The sequence below is a fragment of the Pseudonaja textilis genome, chromosome 3 (genome assembly GCF_049901715.1).
Source record: "Pseudonaja textilis isolate UNSWEBS1 chromosome 3, rPseTex1.2, whole genome shotgun sequence".
NCBI classification, from domain to species: domain Eukaryota; kingdom Metazoa; phylum Chordata; class Lepidosauria; order Squamata; family Elapidae; genus Pseudonaja; species Pseudonaja textilis.
In genome coordinates this window covers 28,818,470-28,841,113 of record NC_141992.1, presented here as the reverse complement: position 1 = coordinate 28,841,113, position 22,644 = coordinate 28,818,470, and the positions used below count along the sequence as shown (strand labels likewise).

The 22,644-nt window shown below is 33.6% G+C and overlaps 1 protein-coding gene across 2 annotated transcripts in view; it reads right to left on the bottom strand.

The window, feature by feature from the left end:
* The window catches only part of PTPRT (protein tyrosine phosphatase receptor type T), a 678,367-nt gene that overhangs the window by 112,879 nt on the left and 542,844 nt on the right, over positions 1–22,644 (bottom strand). For both annotated transcript variants that reach the window (XM_087929083.1, XM_087929084.1), the window contains exons 12-13: positions 11,075–11,348; positions 6,090–6,126 (exon numbers count right to left, since the gene is read on the bottom strand). In XM_087929083.1, coding sequence (XP_087785209.1) covers positions 6,090–6,126; positions 11,075–11,348 — 311 coding nt within the window. The remainder of the gene's footprint in view (positions 1–6,089; positions 6,127–11,074; positions 11,349–22,644) is intronic.

Sequence of the window (22,644 nt, the reverse complement as noted above, 5' to 3'; positions counted from 1 at the left end):
AAATGACAGAAAATCCTGCTAGCCAGTTTCCTCCTAGATTAAACAGGGATTGCATCGTATAATGGGAAACTTGCATGCATACTTTTTTTCCCCCAGAATGAATTCATCTTGCCTGCAGATTATTTGACTACCATGGAAGGAATAGTATATTGAAATAATGGAAATTGGTAAGGTAAGAAAGTACCTTCCAGATACTGATATTAAATATCGCCTTTCTTTCCCACCCCTCTTTAAATTGTTTCAGCCCATCCCACCTTATTTAATTTCATGATAGAGAGTTTCATTTTTTATTTCATCCAAATTCCTGAAATGAAAAAGAATTAATCTTGACTTGTTTTCTAGGTTCTTTAGCAATTATCATGGGACTTTATGTTAGATACACATTTTACAAAGAGTAACATAATACATCTTGACATTTTATACCAACTTCTAATATTTCATTTTAGCGGCACTGGTAATTAATGGTTGAAACTGGAAATGTTATCCCATATCTGAAGACTATAAGGCTTCACAATAAGACCAGATATTTCCCCAGTTTATTCAGGAATGGTAGAAGATGGGCAAAAAGAAATCACAGAAAGAATAGACCTCCTTTGGAGAAGCAGTTTTTGATTAAGTGCATTGTTAAGAGCCATGGCAGCATAGTGGTTAGTACTGCGGGCTACTTCTTCTGACTGTTGGCTGCCTAAATTTTGGTGGTTTGAATCTCACCAGGCTCAAAGTTGACTCAGCCTTCCATCCTTCCATCCTTCCAAGGTCCATACAATGAGGACCCAGATTGTTGGGGTAAATATGCTGACTTTGTAAGCCACTTAGAGAGGGCTGTAAAGCACTGTAAAGCAGTATATAAGTCTAAATGCTATTGCTATTATAAATGGAAAGAAGTTACTAGTCTTTCACTACCTCAGAAGAGAGAAGAATGTGCAAAAAGCACAATAAGTTATTGACTTACGATCATTTATTTACTGACCAAAAGTTACCATAGTGCTTATGAAAGGGACTTATGACAGGTCCACACACTTATTTTGTTTCTTTATTAATTTATTTATTTGTATCCCACCTTTATTATTTTTATATAAAGGTAGTTATCAAAGGTAGAGGTAGGGGTAGTCATCAAATTTATGATTAATTGCTTAGTAACCATTTGAAGTTATGGTCTCCCTGGAGGTACTTGAAACCCAGTGTCATAGTTCCAACAATTGTCCTCAGGTGGTATTCAGCAGGTTCTGACCAGTTCTGGAGAACTGGTAGTGGAAATTTTGAGTAGTTTGGAGAACTGGCAAGTACCACCTCTGACTGGCCCCACCCCCATCTATTCTCTGCCTCCTGAGTCCCAGCTGATTGGCTGGGTCTTCTTTTGTTGCCCTTCATAGGTGAACGGAGCTGGAAAGCAGGTTAGTGGGGTGGGGAGGAATGGGATTTTACAGTATCCTTCCCCAGGAGCAGGGAGGGAATGGGGATTTTGCAGTATCCTTCCCCTGGAGTGGGGAGAGAATGGAGATTTTACAGTATCCTTCCTCTGCCGTGCCCACTAAGTCATGCCATGCTCACCAAGCCACGCCCACAGAACCAGTAGTAAAAATTTTTGAATCCCACCACTGAACTGTCCCTCTCTTGTGGTCATATGACTGCACCTCAGGCACTTTTGTCATAATTTCTATTCAAGTGTTTTACTCCAAGCAAACTCCATCTCTACAGATATAACTGAAGAGATTCCTGTTACATGTTTAGCATCATTAAATATAGGTTGAAAGTCTTCACATATACGGTTCATTGACTTCTGCATAAACTAGGAACCTGCATAAAAATGGTTGAGGTTTATATGCAGGTCAACTTTTTAGAAATAATCTGAAACCTTGCATGATGGGGCAGTTCAAATCTCCGGGGTGATGCTACTCCAAAGGGCAGGCACTACAAAAAAGAAAGCATACTTCTTAGGTCCTATTAGATGACATTGATTAAAAAATGGGACACAAAATGTGTCCACTTGGTCAGGTTTTCTAGGACAAGCAGAAATGATGGAGAAAAGATGATCCTTTAAATGTTCTGCCTCTATAATGTGGTTATTATATGATGGCAGCAAACATCTTGAAACCTTTCAACTTTCATTTTCAGAACTTGATACTTTGTAATCTTCTCCAATTCTTTGTTTTATATTCTACTATCCCCTGATATTGCCAAATTTTTATCCATGTTTTCTTTTTTTCCGTCACAGCTGAATATGTTATAAACTAAGACTTCATCAATTTGTATTGAAAAATCATACAATATTGGAAATTACTTTTTTCAACTCTGTGTTCTTACCAATTTTTCTTTACTGACACATGATAATTTGCTGTTCACTTTTCCAATGAATAATTTCAGTGATTCTGTTACATTTTTAATGTTTATATGATGCTGAAAAATCTCAACATTTGATGTAATATTTCTTCTGTTTCTTTGCACAATATGCACTTTGAATCATTTGATGATATTTTAATTTATGGTTTTGATTGCATTAGTTCTTGAGTAGCCAAAATCAAACCTTTGTTTTTGTTAACATTTTTTTTGCAAATATTTCAGTTGTAAGCCATTGCCAGTTTTATCTTTATCCACTTTCTCCTTGATCTTTTGGAGAAATTGACCAAGATGTGCTTTTCCTTGCCAAAATTCTATTTGTGTTTTTATTAAGTTATTTTAATATTCATGTTTTCTATCATGTATCTTCAGTAAGTTTCAATTTTTAGCTTAGTTCTTGACTGTCATTTACATAACCAACTAATACATGTTTTTCTTCTTCAACAGTTTGTTTTAATTGGAACTTCTGCTTCCATTTTTGTAGGGCAGGTACAATCTATCAATATTAAAAGGATATAATGCATAGTAAATAGACATTAGTTTTCTATCTTTTGATCCAAACTGTCCAGTTCTGCTTTTGTCCTGTTATTTCCAGAACTATTTTGTTTCATACATATTGACCAGGTATTGATGACTTTGACGGTGTATCCACTGCTCAATTTTGACTCTTAGCAATTTTCTCAGTCTAACTTTTTTCTTATTACACATTAGTGTTATTTCTAGAATTCCTTCTTTATTCAGATTGCAATTAATAGATCACAAGCATATATACTAATTTGCCACATATTTCAAATGCTTACATGTTTCTTTTCAAACTCTTTTGATAGATGCCTAACAGTACAGATTTTTCCTTGTTATATTTACATTACAACTTTCACACCCCATTGCTAAAAACAATTTCTTTTTAAAAGAAGATTTTTTTTTTCTACAAAAGAACAGGGAAATCAAAGGGAAAGTAATCTTTCTATGCTATTTTGGGAAAAATATTAATTATGTCTACTTCAGGCATTAAAGAGAAAGTAGAGAATCAAAATTTCTTGGTATGAATCCTTAAACAATTAACTGATGTTTTAGGATTCTCAAACTTCACCAAACTATAACCATCTAAAATAATATATGAATGATAACTGTACATGCAACTTTATCATACTTGAGTTGGGCTTATCACTTCTTTTTACCTAGGTCATCTTTAGGTTTTATATTTTTTTCTAAAATGTTTGGTTAGCATGTTCTCTTTTCTTTTCTTTGTTTTTCTGTTTTCCTTAGAATATTTTATTTTTTTCTGTGCAATAAATAATATTAAATTAAAATACTTTTTCTATTTGAAAACCTATAAATAAAATTAAATCGATAGGAAGGATAAAAATACTGAATTTCACCATTGCATATACTTCTACAAATACCCCAAAGGCCATTGTTACATATATACATGATTGCATCATACTGAAAGTCACCTGCTAATAGGAAATCATTTGCCAATTACAATTGGTTTAGCCATACTCAAAACCTGCTTTGTATATTTTGCTCCTTAGCAAAATGGAAACAAGTTTTAATAAATTATTCCCATTATACAAGCCTTATCAGTTACATATTCAATGTTGTTCACTCTGAGATCCCATTGTTTTGGTTTTCTTTTTCTTTTTTTCTAAATACAGATATAGACTGTTTTTTTTCTAAGCTCAGGAGAGAAGCTGTGAAAAATGCTAAAAATTCTACCACCTCAAAAATATCTTTCTTCTTTTACTTTTATTAATTTTTGGGCAAATTAGAAGGGAAAGCCTTTGGATGATAAGTCTGAATAATTAATATTTTTCTTTTGACTCCAATTTAATATGACTCACATTTTAAAAGGATTTTTGATGTCATTTTAATCTGATTCTTTAATTTCATGACAGTTGCAGAAAAACTTCCTTGTGTTGTTGTTACCACAGCATGGCTTTCAAACAGATATTTCTGCATTAATGTTTCAAGACTTTTTACCAATTCCTTTCCTTTTTAAGTAGGGGATATAATACAAAGGAATATTACATTCAGATGTGATCCAGTGACTAAAATCTGAGATCATCACAGGCCTTTTCAATGCTTTGATTTAACCAAGGTATACTGAATGATCATAGGATTGCCAACATCCGATAATGGATATGGCACAAGAAAAGGAAGAATGCTGAATGGGTCATAGGTGCTGAGTTTACACATAATGATAAACCACAAACCTGAATTTACAAACCTCCCTATTTTAAGCTGGAACTAAACAAATGTATTATGCCTTAGTTTGGAGGCATTTTATAGTGGTGAATTTAAGTAGAAGATAACTTTTGCTGATGGAAACAGCTGTCAGTATAATGATGAATTATTCTGACTTTTTTCATTTTGTGGCTAGTTAGTATTCTGTGATATAGAAAACAGAAGGATAAGTCTGTGTAAATCATAGTGTAAAGACAAGATAAAGTCAGTATCATGTAAACAGAGAATGGAATTGGGGTTGCTAAACCAACCCTTTGATGTTGTAACTATAGCTAATGAAGAAAAACCAATAAACTTTATTGTCAATGTGAAAAATATATTGTGGAGCAAAAGGCTATAAATGAAGTTTAAAAGTTATGATGAACTCCTTTATTGGGGTTCATAACTATGCTCTAGCTATTTCCTTTAAAATAAGAGACCAATGAAGATATTCATGACTCCACTGATAACAGTTTTGTTATTCAGGAACATTGTTTTAAATCACTAAATGTATAGATAGCTACTTGTCCTACTCCTTAATTATTGTACAGTAAGAAGAGGTTTCCCCAAATATTTAAATACTATGTTCATACTCATTGAATTTTATATCTTGACAGTGATCATTAGATTTCACATAAAATTACAAGAATAGAATTACAGAAAAAATAAAACTATAACATGAGAAAATAGGCATTGACATAAATTGAATAATAATAATTCTATTATTCAGCTTGGTACCAAAGTGAAATTTGGGGAAAAATGTCTACATTAAACTGATTGTAATACAGTTTTAAAATATGCACATTTTCCCCATTTCTGCAACTGTGTTCAAGGACATTTTTACTGAGGAAAATTATTTGGCAGACAGGAATTTCTCTACTTTTAGTTTATGTTACAAATAAATTGTACTATTGACACCTTTGCTGGCAAAGCTACCTGCTTGATTCATGTCTTTCCAAAGGAATCATATCTCTGTCATTTAGATTGAGGGGTGTCAAATTTATTTTAGCAAAGTACCACTATTCTGTTTAGATTAAGTTAGACACTAGTATGTGGCCAATGGTTTGATTTCTCATTTTAAATTACCATTAATTTTAAGTAATTCTTGTCCAGGTCCCTGGAGGCACATCACAGAACTTGAACAAATCAAGACTGAACTTTTAGATATTGTAAAAACACTCTCATTGGAAATCAAGGCATGTGCTCTCTTTTGAATTCTGTTTACTAGCTTGATTATCACTTCCATATAACTATCAAAACTGAAAGCTCTGTCTGGAGTGTGGTATTCTTAAAAGTATAAGAATTATTTGAAACAAATAGAGGGAAAAAAGTGAACTTTAAAAAAAACAGTGGCTTTTCTGGTTTAAGTCAACGTATGGATATTCCACTTTATGGCAGCCCTGTTATTCTCTGGTAACAAAAGAAACATTCAGGGGCATCTTAAAGATCATAAAGGTACTTGTACTTTACATCACTGCAGGAATTTGTTTCCATAATTTAAAGATAGGAGAAAGAGATCTTGAACATACCTTTGGTGGCTAGTCGGACACAATTTATTTTGGTTTCCTGAAAATGACAGAACATGAAAGGACATCAGATTGTTTCTTTATGAAGCACTTAAGAAGGAACAATATCCTTCAGCTAGAGTCATACATAAAGAATATTTCTGGAATATCTATGCCTAGCATAATAAATATAGAACTGTGCACACAATGAAAAAGGTTTAGAAATGCTGTGGACATGACCTGAATGCAAGCATACATTTCTCATCTACTATTCATTTAAGGGAACATGATATTTTTCAGATTCCTATTGCTTCAAGAGTCACCAGAACTTTGATGATGAATTCCTTACAGGGTATCCTTTTTTCCCCCCATACTTATATGGATACCTGAAACATGAACAGGTTGCTTTAATAAACAGCAAAGAAATGCTATTTCTGCATGAGACCTGAAGCACTTCAAATCACTTTTGAAGAGTATTCAGCCCTACTAAATGCAAATTGATACCACTGTGCATAAAACCTGAGTGCCATTGTCAGGGAAAAGATTGGGGATATAAATTAAATTCAATATGCACATTAGTGAAAGGGAAATGGTGCAGTCTGCAAAAAAGGACAAAAATACATGGGCATAAATACAGTCCTCTACTGTCCATCACACTTTACTTGGACACCTTCACAAATATATACAAGGAAATGCATATTTGAAAAAGATCTGTCTAGCTTAAGAATATAAAACTTGAAAAAAATGTTTAAACTCTACAGAAAAGTGTTAGGGAAAGTTACCAATCATTTCATTGTTTTTTAATTTTTTTTCTTTTTTGCAAAAAAATGTGAGAATATAAATTATAGAAATTTTTTGCAAACCATACATATTTGATTTAGACTCATCTACATACCTTTTGTTCAAAAATTATGCATAATTTAAGAACACACAATTCATACCCAAATGATATATAATCAGGTTATACCTTGCAATTTGTCTTTATGGTTCTGACAAAGAAATATTTGTTGGGTGGTAATAAAATACAAATGCCACTTTCTTCCTCTCTTTTATACTGTAAAACATATGTCTTCAAGTACCGGATTTTGAATAAATGATTGTATATAATATAACTTTATTAATTGTATATAATAGAACTTTATTAATGTGGCTATTTTATGCACATTTTGCCTGTATAAATTATTGTATATAAAATTATAATAGCATTCTATCAATAGGGTTATTTTGTGCACATTTTGCAAGTATTAATATCACATTATATATTTATAATTTTCATCTTTATTTTAATAATATTTTTTCAAAAAATAGAACAATACTTTATTATAGGAAATATATTTTCTGGTGGGATAAGATAAAAACATGATTCTACATCTGGTGATGCTAGTATTATTGTATATCATATTGCATAATTTCTTACTCCCAGAATACTTCTCTATAAGTAGACTGTCCTACTGCTATCATTTCTAACAGCTGACAAACACAAGACAGCAACTGTACCAGATTAATTTTTTTTTAAAGGTATTATCTTCCACTTCAAACATATTCAAAACTTCCTCCAAGTTTAAGAGGAAACAATCTGATTCCGAGAGTAGGAGAGTCTAAAAATAGTTTAACCTCATAATTTGAATGTCCCATAAAATCATCCAAACTTCCATCAAAAAATAATAATTCAGTCAGATGCATGGACAGAGGCACAGGCAGAGTTTTGTGATTGATAGATCTAATTTCCAGTGATTAAACGCCTTTATAAGGGCTTTATTTTTCTATTTACTTTCTTTTGCTTCAAATTACACTAAATTTTAACATAAGCCCCATTCAGAAGCGCTCTGTCAAGTCCCAAACCCAATTGTCATTAAACTGAAATTGGTTGCTGGGCATATTTGGCAATTGAAAAGAGTTGATGTTCACCTCTTACACATTGATACATTGCCTTGCAGAGAGTCCCCTAATCCTTAAATTATTCTTATTATTATTTTTAAATGTTTGCACAAGGAGGACAATCCACATTGCTATACTTAGCAATCAGTGGTACTGCAGATTGTGGGTGGGAAAAATTACTTTATTCCATAATGTTTCCCTGCTTCTTAGGAAAAAAAATAGCTCAGCTTTGTGTTTCAGTACTGATACCTGATAGCTATAATATTGCTAGTATTGGTATATGTGGGCATATTTGTATTAGTCTGTGACACATAAAATAAAGGACAGGGATAGATCAAAGTCTGACATCTGAACACTGAGTACTGCCAAACCAAATTACTTATTAGTTTTGATTGGAATTAAATTCTGTCTTCTTCCCATGCATTATTCCCATGCTGTGGCAGGGTCTGCTTAAATTCTGTATCATGACTAATAAGAGGTATGCCTTCTTGTCATCTGATATCCTTCTACTATAAATTAGGCTCAGATAATAATAAGTCTACTATGAATTCCCATTCCTTCTAAAAATACATGGGTGTTTTCCTCTAGACATTAACTTATACTATGTTCTAAAACCTCAGTAACATTTCCTTTGGAATAAATTTAAATTTTAAATCATGTGCAAAAGTTGTCACCCCCCCTTTAAAAAAAAGCAGTGGTTTTTTTTGCATGTTAGAGCTTCTGTTTGTGACCAAGTAAAGCTGTACTGTAGCCATCCAGTCTCTTCTCTCATTAGCTAAGACTGTTACATTGAAAATGACACAATAGATATTTACATATTATGTCTGTTAAATTGTGACCAACTTAGATCAGCCATTCTTTGGCTTTTGTTGCACAATGTGCCATGTCTGGGGTAATATGCCAAATTGTCATGTTCTAGTCTTGGGGTTGTCATAGAGGAATTGAATTTTCTGGATCTCCACCCAAAGATAGTCTAAATAGAACATACGTGAAATTGAATATTCTTTAATTTTATAATACAAACATCTGTTTACTGGAATGTGTGGGTTTTTTCACTCTATGGACTTGTCAAAAGCCAGATACTTAAATGAAATATGTCAGAGTTGGGTGTAAAGGGGAAGCAAAAAATTGTATAGATAAAATACAACTGGTTCCTGATTCAATGAGATTGTGCAACAATGCACAGGAATGTTAAGAGTAGGAATATGCAGCCCCCGGCATGTTATTTAAAATTCCAGAAATCCTGCCAAGTGGGTGGAGTTCAGGGATTCAATCTTTTTCCTTATAAACATATTTTTGAACAGTATAGGAGATTTAAGCAGTACAATGAGTGCTTTAAACATTAGATTCACAATACAGCATCCCTCAAAAAAAAACAAAAAACAACCTTCCAAGCCATCAAGATGATTTTTCTGATGGAGAGAGAGGAGCAAAATATCTTAAGTCTCTGTAATTTTTAAGGTATCAGTATTGCGCTTTGTACACTTAAACAGAATAATGTTGACAAATTTCAGCCAATGATACCACAGGCAATGGTCTCTGTAGCCTTTGGACAGGACACACAATTGAAGTACAAAGTCCAAAAAATCCTTGTGTGTTTTCTGAATGCACCAAATTATTTTTTTTAGTCTTAAAGTTTTTGACAATCTCACCATTAGCACTTCTTAAAAGCTCAGCTTTTATTACCAATATTTTAAATGTAAATATAAAAATCTCACAAGATTTGACAATCTTACAAGGTTTCAGCAATTATTAATGTATTTATTTAATTCTTATTGACTTTTTAAAAACTTTTAGCCTTTATATCTTGCCTTTCCTCATACTGTTCTATTTTAAAAAAAAAAATTCTGAGAATCCTGTCTATGGTTGTTGAGGATGCCATAATATTCTGGATTCAGCTGTCTAACCTCAGAAGAAATCCAAGAACTTTATCAAGGGCAGAAAGCAATAATTAGAAATGAAGACAGAAGTGAGATTACAATTTTTATCCTGTTAAACCATTCTGTTTATATTATCTGATGTAAATCCTTCTCCTGAAGAAAAAAAATCAACATTGAAATTTCATTTTTTACTGTGACCAATTCATATTTAATTAAAATATCACAGGAAGAGGAAGAGCTAGGCATTGATAAATAGATAGATACAAATCTCATTAAAGGAGGCTAGTCTGAAATTGTGTTGAAAATAGGAGATACTATTTACTACAAAAGAATTTTAGATTAACAGTGCGATCAAATAAAAGAGGATTTTTTAAAATGTTCCATTTCTATACCAAGCAATGTTTATAAAGTGAAGTTGATGGGGGGAAAGGAGACAGCTGGAAGCAGTTAGAGCTTGTACCTCTTATTAAATAATTATAGAATGAAATGTAAACTTGGAATTTTTTTTGTTTTTGTTTTGGTATATCTGTGTCATTTGGAATTATATTAGCTCTTGGGCTGTCATTATTTATGAGTTGGAAGGTGTAGGTCTTCAAACAGGAATATAAATCACAACCGCACATATATGTTTATTGTTCCTCTCCTTAACTTTCACAGAAAACCTGAGTGGAGATTTTCACCTTCTCCCAACAATTCTATGCCTGGCCAATCTCTCTTGTGCTGGTTTTCTCTGCAGCTTATTGACAGAAAATATAGTCTTTCTTCCTCTTAGAGATTTTGGTCAGGATAACAGTGGTGGGGTGGGTGAAGTCTTTCTTCTCTTACATCAAAAAGATCTTGGCTAAGTTTTCTGCTTGGTTCCCTACTGCAAACACACTCATGGATATTATATCTGCTCTGGTGGCCTAGAAGTGGAGCTCTCACCTCACAATCAAGAGGCTGTGAGTTTGATCCTAGGTAGAGGCTAATATTTGGAATAAATTCTCCTGCTTGAGCAGGAGGTTGACTAGATGACCTCCAAGGTCCCTTCCAAGTTTGTTATTCTATAATATCTAAGTTGCAATGGACAGTGACAATTATTTTAATTCCACCCACTTAAAGCAAATATGTTATACACTTCACATACACTTGCGATAATACGAGAAGCATATTATCAAATATTAAAAAAATTACATGGTTTGGCATGTTTTTTTTTAAAAGATCCAGGGGATTTATTGTTAAATTGAGTGATTTTGCTCATGATGCACTTACCCCATTTGCTTTACTTAGAGCCTGAAAGTAAATGCTGTAGCTTTTCAATGGTGAAAGTGGAGCATTCCAATAGCCATTATAGGTTTTGTTATCTCCTACTGTGAAAGGCTGCGTAACTGGAAGATTGACTGGTTTCAACTCAGCTGCAAAGTAATGAGGGGAGTCAAGATTTGAAGCATTTTTGTAGCTCACTGGAACAGAAAAACATTCAATGATGTCTGCAGCTCTTCGTGATTTCTGTGGCCGTTCTTCTTTTACAACAAGCTGGTAGACACTGAAAAAGACCAAGAAAATTTAATGGGATAGGAACAAACAACTTTTTGAGTGTAAGAGAAACAATCTAATTTAGGAGACTATTGGCAATAAAAATGAACATCTATCCAACTGTCTGCATTTATTGTAGAAAAATCCCAAGATTTGCATTGCTCACCAGCACTCTACAAATGTAATAAGTGCAGAAAAGTATTAGAATTGTACTGCAATGATGTCGGCCTGAATTGGATTGGCACTTGGCAGTACTCCTATTGAACACTTCTGCTGCTTCCCTGCTACAGAACTCAGCTGTCCACTAGATCACTGAGAAATTTACCAAGTGTATAAGGAAACTAATTGGATCCATAAGGTACCTGGGATAAATTATCTTAATCGCCCCACACCCTCTAAGGACAGTAGTAACTGTAAGTCCCAAAGTGACCAGATAGTGATTTGACCATGACAAATGACTGCAGTTGATGTCTTTTATCTTTAGCTTGCACATTGCTTGCTGTGAGGTAAAAAAAAAAAAAAAACAGGGTCAATTGGAGCTGTGATGATATTTTTTAATTTCATTTTCAGATGCTCCTGTCAACTGGTTTCCATACTTTAAGTCCAAATGATGACCCAAATGAATTGGAATGAAGAACAGAAAGAAAAGGAACAACAAAGTTTTGTTGAATTCTGAAAGGCTTATAAGCGTATTCAACTGAATCCTCCTTTAGTTGTTGAATGAACATCACTTGTGTAAGGGCCACCCTGGTACAATTAAACACTTTAGAGCTGCAGCAAAATCTATATCCCTTCATGAATTCATAACTTGTGTAATTATATTGAAACCTTTAATAGAACTACTATGATTGCAATAAATTGAATGATTGACATGGTTGAGAAACCAAGTCAGAAAAAGGTTAAACAAGGTATGAGATTATATGATCCATAATCACAATACCTTATAATTATATCTTCTGGTCCTAAGTGTTTTAGTTCAACAAGCCCTAGAGTCTGGAGGGTGAGTCTGTCTTCAAAAGTAGAATGGCAAGAAATTGAATGCAAGAGTTGGAAAAATACAAGCAGTTCTTGTTTATTGATGTCCTGTTTAATGACAATTTGAATTTATAACCATGCTGAAAAAGTAACTTTACAAGAGAGAGAGGGAGAGGGAGATGGAGAGGGAGGGAGGGAGAGAGAGAGAGATTCTTGGGGGGAAATTCAGCAACAGAGTGATCAATGTCTGGAATACTCTACCTGACTCTGTGGTTTCTTCCCCAACACCCCCAAACTTTAACCTTAGACTGTCTACTATTGACCTCACCCTTTCCTAAGAGGTCTGTAGGGGGCATGCATAAGCGCACCAACATGCCTACCGTCCCTGTCCTATTGTTTCTTTTATTTTTCTTATATGTACCCACTTCATGTATTCAAAAATATGTATATACTTATACCTATTATCTTGTAAGCAATTGACAAACCAAATAAAATTAAAAATAAAAATAAATCAAAGTTTGAACAGCCAGGAAGAAACTAAGAAGAGAAGCAGATTGGATACCTGATCTGAGAGGAGGAATCAAACAGCCAAGAAGAAAAAAGTGGAGAACAATAGCTCTACAAGATTTTGTTTTATTTTGTTTTGTTGTGCAATGAGAATTTTTACCAAGAGACAGAGGAAGAACATTTCGTTAAATACTGTGCTTTTGAGATGTACTTTGCCTTTGAGGTAACTCCTCCATCTATTGTGTGCGTGAGAATACAGGCTATTAATTCTGAGTGAGTCTTATTCCAGGACACTGGAAGATTAATCCTATTGATTCAACAGTGTGGCATTGCTTAAAATGATTGTATGTGTTCTTTAATGTCCAAGTGTTTTAATATATCCTTTCCTAATGATGTATGGAACAGCTGTAGAAAGTTCATAAGAAAGGTGTGGGTATTTTTTTTTTCTTATTAAATGCCCTGAAAGGGGAGAATATTGTTCTTCAGAGCCTCCCGGCTAAAACATTTGACAGCAGGGTTGTTTACAATTCTAAATTATACACACTCACACACAGAGAGAGATACACACATACACACACACACACACACACACACACACACACACAAAGAAATAAATAAGAAATGATATCAAGATATCTGGAACAATTCAGTTCCTATGACTTCTCCAATAGTATGTGAAAACGACTTTGGGAGACTGGAGATGGTAGTGGTGATGAGATACTGCTAGAGCACAACCATATGTGGGGATGGAGACAGGTTTCTGCAGCTGCATAACAAGCAGAGAAATAAACTGGGAAAAATCTTCCCTAACTTCTCAGTCTGTAAAAAGAGACAAAGGGAGATTTGTACTTTCAGACTTGCATATTTCTGTCAATGTAGCCCTACAATAAAGTAGAATTAATTCATTTGTTCTGTTTGCTGTGTGAGGGGAGGCAGACAATTTTCTACCTCTTACATTATCTTTAATCAATTTATCTAAGAAATGCACTTTTGGAAAACTTGTTGAATGGGATTTGCTGTCTTTTTAGCAGAGTTTGGCAACTCTTCAATAAACATTAATTTTCCCAGTTAATTTAATGTCATAAATAATGTATTAAGTAGCATCTAGAATTCTGAAAAAAATATAGCCGTCTAAATTATTATCAGAAAGCTTGCATCTATCATAATAGAGTTCATTCCTATTTTTCACATGAATTCATCAAAACCTACAAGGGTAGCAAGAATGCTAAATTTCTCTTTAGTATTTTTTTGCTTATTTTGGTTTCAAAATGCATCGGTATCTTAATTCAATGTCCCTTGATCTCATCAAGGCATTTTTATATTAGAAGACACAAAAATATAATACTTTATGTTTTAAAACCTTCTTTTTATCTTAAGACCCTGTACACATTATCTTTTCCTGTGTGCTAAGGTTCCAAATAATGTTATCAGAGATGGAAAATCAAGAAGACCACTTCTGTTCTGTCTTGATAAGTTCAAACAATGCCTCACTCTGAATTGGATTCAGGATCAAAGCCCTAATTGTAATTATGCCCAGAAATTGAAAAAAGTCTTACATGCACAAATTAGAGGTGTATATGCCAAATTTATGTTAAAGTAAGGAAATTTCCAACTGTAATATAATGGATATTAAGCATAACGATTTCAATGAGCCAGATTCTGTTAAGGATTGGGCTCAAGTAATGAAAATTCTGCTTAAACTGTTCTGTATAGTTTTTAATATAAAATATGGAACAACTGAATATACCACAGTTGTTACCATACCTTTTATTTTTGTGACCCTTTAATCCCTTGTATCAAAAGAAATCCTCAACTAAAAGAAATAGACATTGGCGTTAAAATTGCTAGAAGAAATATTAACAGTCCCAGACCTTTTGAATGGAGATAAGGAAGTCTTAAAAAAAAACTTTTTGAAGATGAAAGAAGCTAGCATGATGTTAACTATAATTTATTATTTATTTTGTTACCTGATTTATATGACCATTCACTTGCTAAACAATTATGTTAATGTGCAATGCCAACCCAATGCAAAAAGATGAAGAGGTAACAGCCTTTATTTTCATAAGCTCAAAAATTCATAGAAATGTTGAACTGTGACCATAAAATAAAGAGATGGCTTCAATTTTAGAGAAAGATGATAAATCTAGAAAAATGTTAAATTGTATAGATACATTATTCTGATAACAACAATTGTAACATATAGCTATGAAAACTACCATCAGAAATGAGCAACAAAACTTGGTTGTCTTTCAATTTTACTCCTGAAAATGGAAATTTTGGATGACAAGAATAACAAAGTAATTGAAATCTGGTTTCTACCAAAGATTCTACCATTAACTTGGAAGCGGAACCATCACATTTTGCTCAGGACATTTAAAAAGCAAGAAACTTCTTATCTCCCAATTAAATGAGTTTACTATGAACAATGCAAGGAAACATTGAAACACAAGCACAGGGATAGATCCACCTTACTAAAACTCTGGGTATCATTGAACTTAAACCTACATTCTATGCAAGACTTGTTGGAAATAAAGTCACTATTTCAAATACTTATTGCAAAAGATCATGCAGTATCAAAAGGATTAAATAATGGTTATAATCCCATTTTAAATACTGACCTAAAACAATAACATTTATTTCGATTTATATGGACACCCACTTATGAAATACAATTTTGGCAGGTTTGTGAGAATAATAAAAATACAGTAATATGCAAAACCTAGAGTTTTAATCAAGAGTATCCAATCCATTGAGCAGGACACTGTCTAAATTCCAACCTCAATTTATTTTAATACATGAAAGAAAAGCCAACTCTATATTTTGCTAGAAATGGATCTCAGTGAAGAGTTACTATGGAAGAAGGAGCTTCCTCGGTTCTTCTAGACAATGGCATTGAAGGGACAGGGTCTGCAGCATGCTCATCCTATCAAACCTGATGGAAGAGATGGTCCCACAAATAGCTTGGCCCTGATAAAGATAGGGCTTAAAATAATTAACACCTTGAATTTATACTAGAAGCTAGAACAAAACTAGGAGCCAGTACAGCTTGCTCAACAGCAGTATGATACAGGCAAACCAAGAGCTATATGATATAGTTCCACATATTTTGGATAAGTTGTAATATTTTTGGTCTCCAAGAGCAGCCCCAAGTAGAGTGCATTGTAGTGGTCCAACTGAGAAGTCACCAAGGCATGAATGATGATAAGCCCATGAAATGTATTCTATAAATTTTATCATTCCCAAAGTTCACAAGAATTCACATAAACTTTCTGTAATTTTTTTTGTTAACTAGTTCTTATAGACAAAAGAACTCTTGATGTACTACACTTACACTCTAATTGGTTTCTTTTGTATCTTCACTATGCACTTATGACAATTCCTGATTGTATCTTCAGTTAACATATTAATGCAAGAGTTTCTTTTTCTAGTTTGAAGAATTATGCATTCATTATGGCGGAAAATTAATATCTCAAAGCAAACTATAATTAGGAATTCTTCATTTCAGTTTATGCTTTTTCAATTAGGCTCTCTATAATTTTAATCATGGGAGCATTAACATGTTTCCATAATTTATATACCTGTGATATAATTAAGTCATGAAATGTCTCAGTAATATACAGAAAAATGGGGAACTTAGTCATCTCTTTTTTTGTGTTTGGGTCCAAAGCATAGAAGGAATTTGTTCTAGGTAGCTTGGTATAAGGCATAAAAAGATACAGAGTGCCATATTTGTGTCTACTCTGAGATTTTCCATCCCCCTACTTATGGCAACTCAGGAACAAATCAGGGAAGCTTCATGAGTTAACAACTATTAGCTACAGTAGATCTGATTAATCTATATTGAGTTTTCACAGGGGATACTCAAATTCATTTATTAATTACTGTTATAGCCAAGAAGTATCAGGAAGAAAAAAAAAAAAGTTTACAAACATCATACTATTCAGGATAGTGAGCTCAAGTAATCTGGAAAATGATGAAAAAACTCTAACAAAATTGCATTACATGAGCTCCAAATATTTGAGAGAATAGAAATGAAAAAAAAAAAACTCAAAAACTGCACCAAAAATAACCAAAAAGCAAAACAAAGAACTAGTAAATATATCAGGTATGCAGATAGATTTTGAAAAGTAAAATATCTCAGAATTTTGCTCACAGAGAAATGTTTGTTGATAAAAGAAGACAACTATGATAAATTAACACTTCAAATTCAAAAGGATGTAGATAGCTGGCTAAAATACAATTGTCACTGCTGGGGTGGATTGCAACTGTAAAAATGAATGTGTTACCAAAATTACTATTTTTGTTCCAAATGGTGCCAGTCAAGCTAAGAAGGAACTTTTTTGAGGACCTAAACAAAAAAATATCAAAATTTATTTGGCAGAAGAACCAATATTTTCCAAAGCTCTAGATTTCAACAAAATGATAAAATATAGAGATCTGTTAAATAAAAAGGGGGAATTAAAAACACGAAACCAATTAGAATCCCAGGCAATTGAAATAGGATGGTGGGATCTCTCTGCGGCCCACCAAAATTTTCTCATGGCCCACCAGTGGGCTGCGGCCCATTGTTGGCGACCGCTGATTTAAAGGCTTTGCTTGGCTTCATGAATATACAGAATATACAGATATTGTCAGGTTACAAAACTTTTCCCATTCACTCAACTAGAATGAACTTCTGAAAACGTATCCAAACATATCACAAAGGAATTCTTTATTGAGATGAGACAATTCCTGTAGGAATTCAAAGCAGCGTCTGAGGTCTCTCAGGCATACAGGGATACATAAGGGAGTTTAGAACCCCTCCCCTTATCTTGATGTGTATTTAGTGAAACAAAAGCCAGTATGTTAATTCCTCCCCACCCCTCTTGTAAGGAACAATCTTTTCACAGTTTCCCAGGGCATACCTAATTTCCCCCCCACCCCCTTTTTAGAACGAACTATTCAAGAGATTCCCAAAGTACAATCTCACTGTGGAATTTTTATGACCTTCTCATCTCCTGGTTGTGCCTCTCAGAGGTGATAGTTCTGGCCATCTGGCTTTTCTCCCTCCATTGTATCATGTGTGGGTTATACAAATTCGATATAAGATTAAATATATTCAAGGAAGGCGGAGCTACGTCACTGCGATACAGCTGCAATCTCGGGTTCCGAGATCGCAGTTGATATCTTCGCCCCGTCGGTCCCAACGGACCTAAACCATCCCGTAGAGACAGTGATAGTAAGGGGTGCGTTCTGTTGATCCCAGGGACATCGCAAAGTCCCTGGTTGATCCAAGAGAAGCCCTTTTACCATCGGTGGAGAGGCAGCCATTAAGCTGCTGAAGCTGTGACAAGCTCCAGAAGGAAGAGAAAGAAAGAGAAAGTGTATCGGCTGGTGAGAATTTTTTTTTTAATTTGGGACTTAAGGGCACTCTAAAATGAGAAGAAATCTGTAAGACTTTTGACAAAACTTGACAACATTGACTTAGCGGCAATTTTCTAAAGAGAAATATCAAAGCGAGGCTTGGCTTTTTACTTTTACTTTTGTTTTCACTGAACTTCTATTGCGATCTAGTAATTGCAACTAGACTGGTTTTTCTCTTATATTTATCTATTTTTTTCTTCTCCTTTTTGACTGTTTATACAGTTTTCAGAATAGAGGCTCCCTTTAGTAAAATAAATAAATAAATAAATAAATAAATAAATAAATATATATATATATATATATATATATATATATATATATATATATATATATAGGCATTCGGCTTTGCTCGGTATTTTCCCACGTCATAGTAGCTGTGCTTTTAAAGTTGTAGCGACGTTTCAGCAGAATCTCATCATGAGATCGCTACAACTTTAAAAGCACAGCTACTATGACGTGGGAAAATACCCGAGCAAAGCCAATGCCATCATGTAAGTACCCACGAAAACTTAAGAAAACACACACACACACACACACACACACACACACACACACACACATATATATATATATGTATGTAGGTAGGTATGTATATATTCTTTTTTATTAGGCTTTTCTGGGAAAGAAGGGGAGTGGATTAAAGAAACATGGTAACACTGCCAACTAGAGGCTTGAAAATACTTTATTTGATGCTGAGAGGACTGAAAAACTCTCTCAAGGACACTGGAATTTGATAAGATAGAGGGAAGAACACTGGAGAATGTTTTTACAGGTGTTCTTTGGGACCTCTACTATCAATTGAATATTTGAAGCTTGGCTTTGAAATTTGTGGAGAAACCATAATAAGAGCCTTGGATAATTAAATAAAATGCAGTGTGCTCTTTTTCTATTTCTTCTTAGCTGTCTTATCCCTCCTCTTCAATCCCATAGTACCTTGTAATATTTGTATATTTTTAAAAAAAAAAAATTTAAAGGGAAAGCCTCAGAACATCTTTTTTTTTTCTTATTGGGACTTTTGCCTTTTCCATTTTTATTTTCGATTCACTTTTATGGCTCTTTTTTATTTTTTGAGACCTTTCAATTGGATTAAGGTGTGAAGAATCTGAAGAATTCTTTTTTTACCACTTTTTAATACTATTGAGTTTTATTCTTTTTCTCTTTATTTTTAATTTTAATTTTTGAATCATAACTGACTATCCCACAATAGGATTAAGGTCTAGAAGAACCTGAAGAACCTTTTCTTTTTTCTTATTTTGGGCTTTTTAATTTTTATTGTCTTTTTCTTATTTTTTCTTTTTTCCTAACTGGATTATAACTGGCCACTCTACTAACTGGATTAAAAGAGTTTGAAGACCTACCTAAATGAGTAAGAAAGGGCTATTTTAGAAGGCACTATATACGGGAGTCGTTATGGTTGAACTGGGAGAAAATTAAGAGACAATGTTATTTGAAAATCCCAGTTTGGTTATCAACTATTGAAGCTTTTTCTTATCCTATAACATATAAGAAGGAACAAACAGATATGGGAAAATATTGGATGACAAGGGTGAACTTAAAACGATGCAAAATCTAGAAGAACAAGTTATAAAGATGAATTGGTTTTCAAATACACTCAAGGTATCTTAAAGATTTTAAAACAGAGGGATTTTATGATAAATTGACTGATTTTGACGGGTACTGATGAAAAAGTGATCAAAAAATTATATAGTTATTTGCTGGAAATTAAACTAGTGGAGGAACAAGTTAAAGAAACAATGATTGCTTGGGGGAACAATATTGGATATGGGATTGATCTAGAGAAATGGCAAAAATTGTGGTCTCAAAAGTATAAAATGACATTGTCAACAGCATATAAAGAAAATTTGTATAAGATGTTTTACAGGTGGCATTTCCCCCCGACAAGAATAGCAAGACCTTCTCTATCAATGGCTACATAATAAAATATAACAATAGAATATTTAGAAACTTAGGACATAATGAATATATACTTTTTTTTCTTTGACATTATTTTTATAAAATTTTATTAAGATAGATTTGGTATGACTTTATGATTTGTTATAAAATAAGTTAAGTAAATAATAGTTATCTCGTTAAAGTATGAATTAATAAAATTATAGTCAAATGATTGTTTAATGATATCAGGCTATATAATTGTTGATTGATAATATGAGCTATTGTGTAATATAACTACAATTGAGACTATGAAATTGATGGACAAAAAAAGTGGTAAACCAACTGATACACTGTCTGTAAATTCATGAAGGAGGATGATGTTTTTATGTTTTATGTTTCATGTGTTTTTGTTTGTTGTTAAAATCAATAAAACTTAAAAAAAAAAAACTGTGAGTACATGGCAGGCTAAACTTTATTTCTTACATTATCCTCATCTTCTTTTAATGACCCCATAATCCCTTGTGGGGTGGAGTCTGGCCAACTGAATAAAGCTGACTGTTTACTGGCCAAATACCCTTTCTGTCACCAATGCAGAGTTTCTTTCAGCAGATGTATTCTCATTGTGCCCAGAGAGAGAAACATCTGCCTCTACCTAGGATCGAACTCACAGCCTCTTGATTGTGTGGCAAGAGCTCCAGCTCTAGGCCACCGCACCATTCACATTATATTTCTTATACTATACTGTATATATTGTACATAGAAAACCATTCTGGTTTGGAAATAGTATTTTCACTTTTATACAATATTAGATCATATTATCCAGAGTAAAAACCCCTTATTTATATATATCAACTCCTGACCTACTCTCTGACAGTATCAATTCAGCAGATCAACATGATGCTCACAGTAAAGCAGTATAAAGTTTCAACTAGGGATAATCTGACTTGCTTTCTCTGCTGATACCCAAGTGGGGAGCAAAGTTCTATTCTAAGGGGAAAACTTCTCACATGTATGTCTAGAGATCTCCTAATGATCAGGAAACAGGCTTCTAGCTTTTTGATTCATGATGCCATGACAATTATTGCTCATTGCACACCAAAAGCAGACGGTAAATTTTACATCTGTCTTCAGCTGTAAAATCTACTCTACTCTAGCAAGTTATTCATATCCTACCCAGTTTGCATTATTCTAATAGAAAGGTGTGATAATTCATTTTTAATTAATTTGATGGATTCATCCTCAGTATGGGATAGTACACTGCATATACTTCCTAGTTGGTGGGAACTGAATTTTGAGGCTATCATACCAAAGGTAACTTATTGTTATTGTCAGGAAAAATGTTGCATGTGAAAAGATGAAAAATGCTGATAGAAGAAATATCTTTCTTAGCAAGAAAGCTTTTTTATCAATTCAGACATAGCTATGATTGGCAGCTAAGATAAAAAATCTTTTAGCACATCTTCAGTATTGGAAAGATTTTCACTTGGAATGTAAGAGGTACAAATTATTATTAAATAAAAGAACAATCAAAAATAAAGGAATAGGTAAATTTATGTCTGGAAAATAGGAGAAAGTAGAGAAAGTAATGACCGGAATAAAAATAGCCTGATCATGTTGAATTATGCTGATGAATACATGAATGAAATGACAGAAAGGGTTTAATTAAGCATTAACAGGCTGAAATATGTCTCTAGAAGTATAAATTGATGTTTTCTGACGTAAGTAGGTGTATATGAAAAATAGAAATGTGTATTTTGACGATAGCTGGATGTTACATTCCAAGGAATAATGATTGTTGAAAAATCAAATAATAAAATGTGTTTTTGGGGAAAAAGAGTCAAGGTATTCTCCAAAGCACCTGAGGGCAGGACAAGAAGCAAGGGGTGGAAACTTAATCAAGGAGAGAAGCAACTTAGAACTAAGGAGAAATTTCCTGACAGTTAGAACAATTAATCAGTAGAACAACTTGCCTCCAGAAGCTGTGAATGTTTCAACACTGGAAGTTTTTAGAAAGATGTTGGATAACCATTTGTCTGAAGTGGTGTAGGGTTTCCTGCCTACACAGGGGGTTGGACTAGAAGACCTCCAAGGTCCCTTCCAACTCTGTTATTCTATTTTTTTCTTCAATTCTCAGTTGGTCTCCTGCTTAAGCAGGGGGTTGGACTAGAAGATCGCCCAAGACCTTCCAAGTCTGTTACTCTGTGATTTATTTTGAATGAATGCAATGGGGAAAATATTAATCTGTTATGTAAAGTGAATGAATAAGATGAAAGGGGATAAGAGCTATTTTGAGACCTAAAATTAATGTGTTTGGTCAGAATCCACATAGAAAAATGTTTTGAAAATTTGCTGTAGTTACTTCATGTGTATACATGGAAAAGCAATGAATACAAAACATGGCTGAGCTTTTAGCTCAGAAAGTGGGAGGATTCTGAATGTTCCATATGTGGGAGGAGGGAAGGGAGGGAGGGAGGGAGGGTGCGTACAGATTAGCAGTTTCAATATTTGCAGATCAACAAATCTTCTAA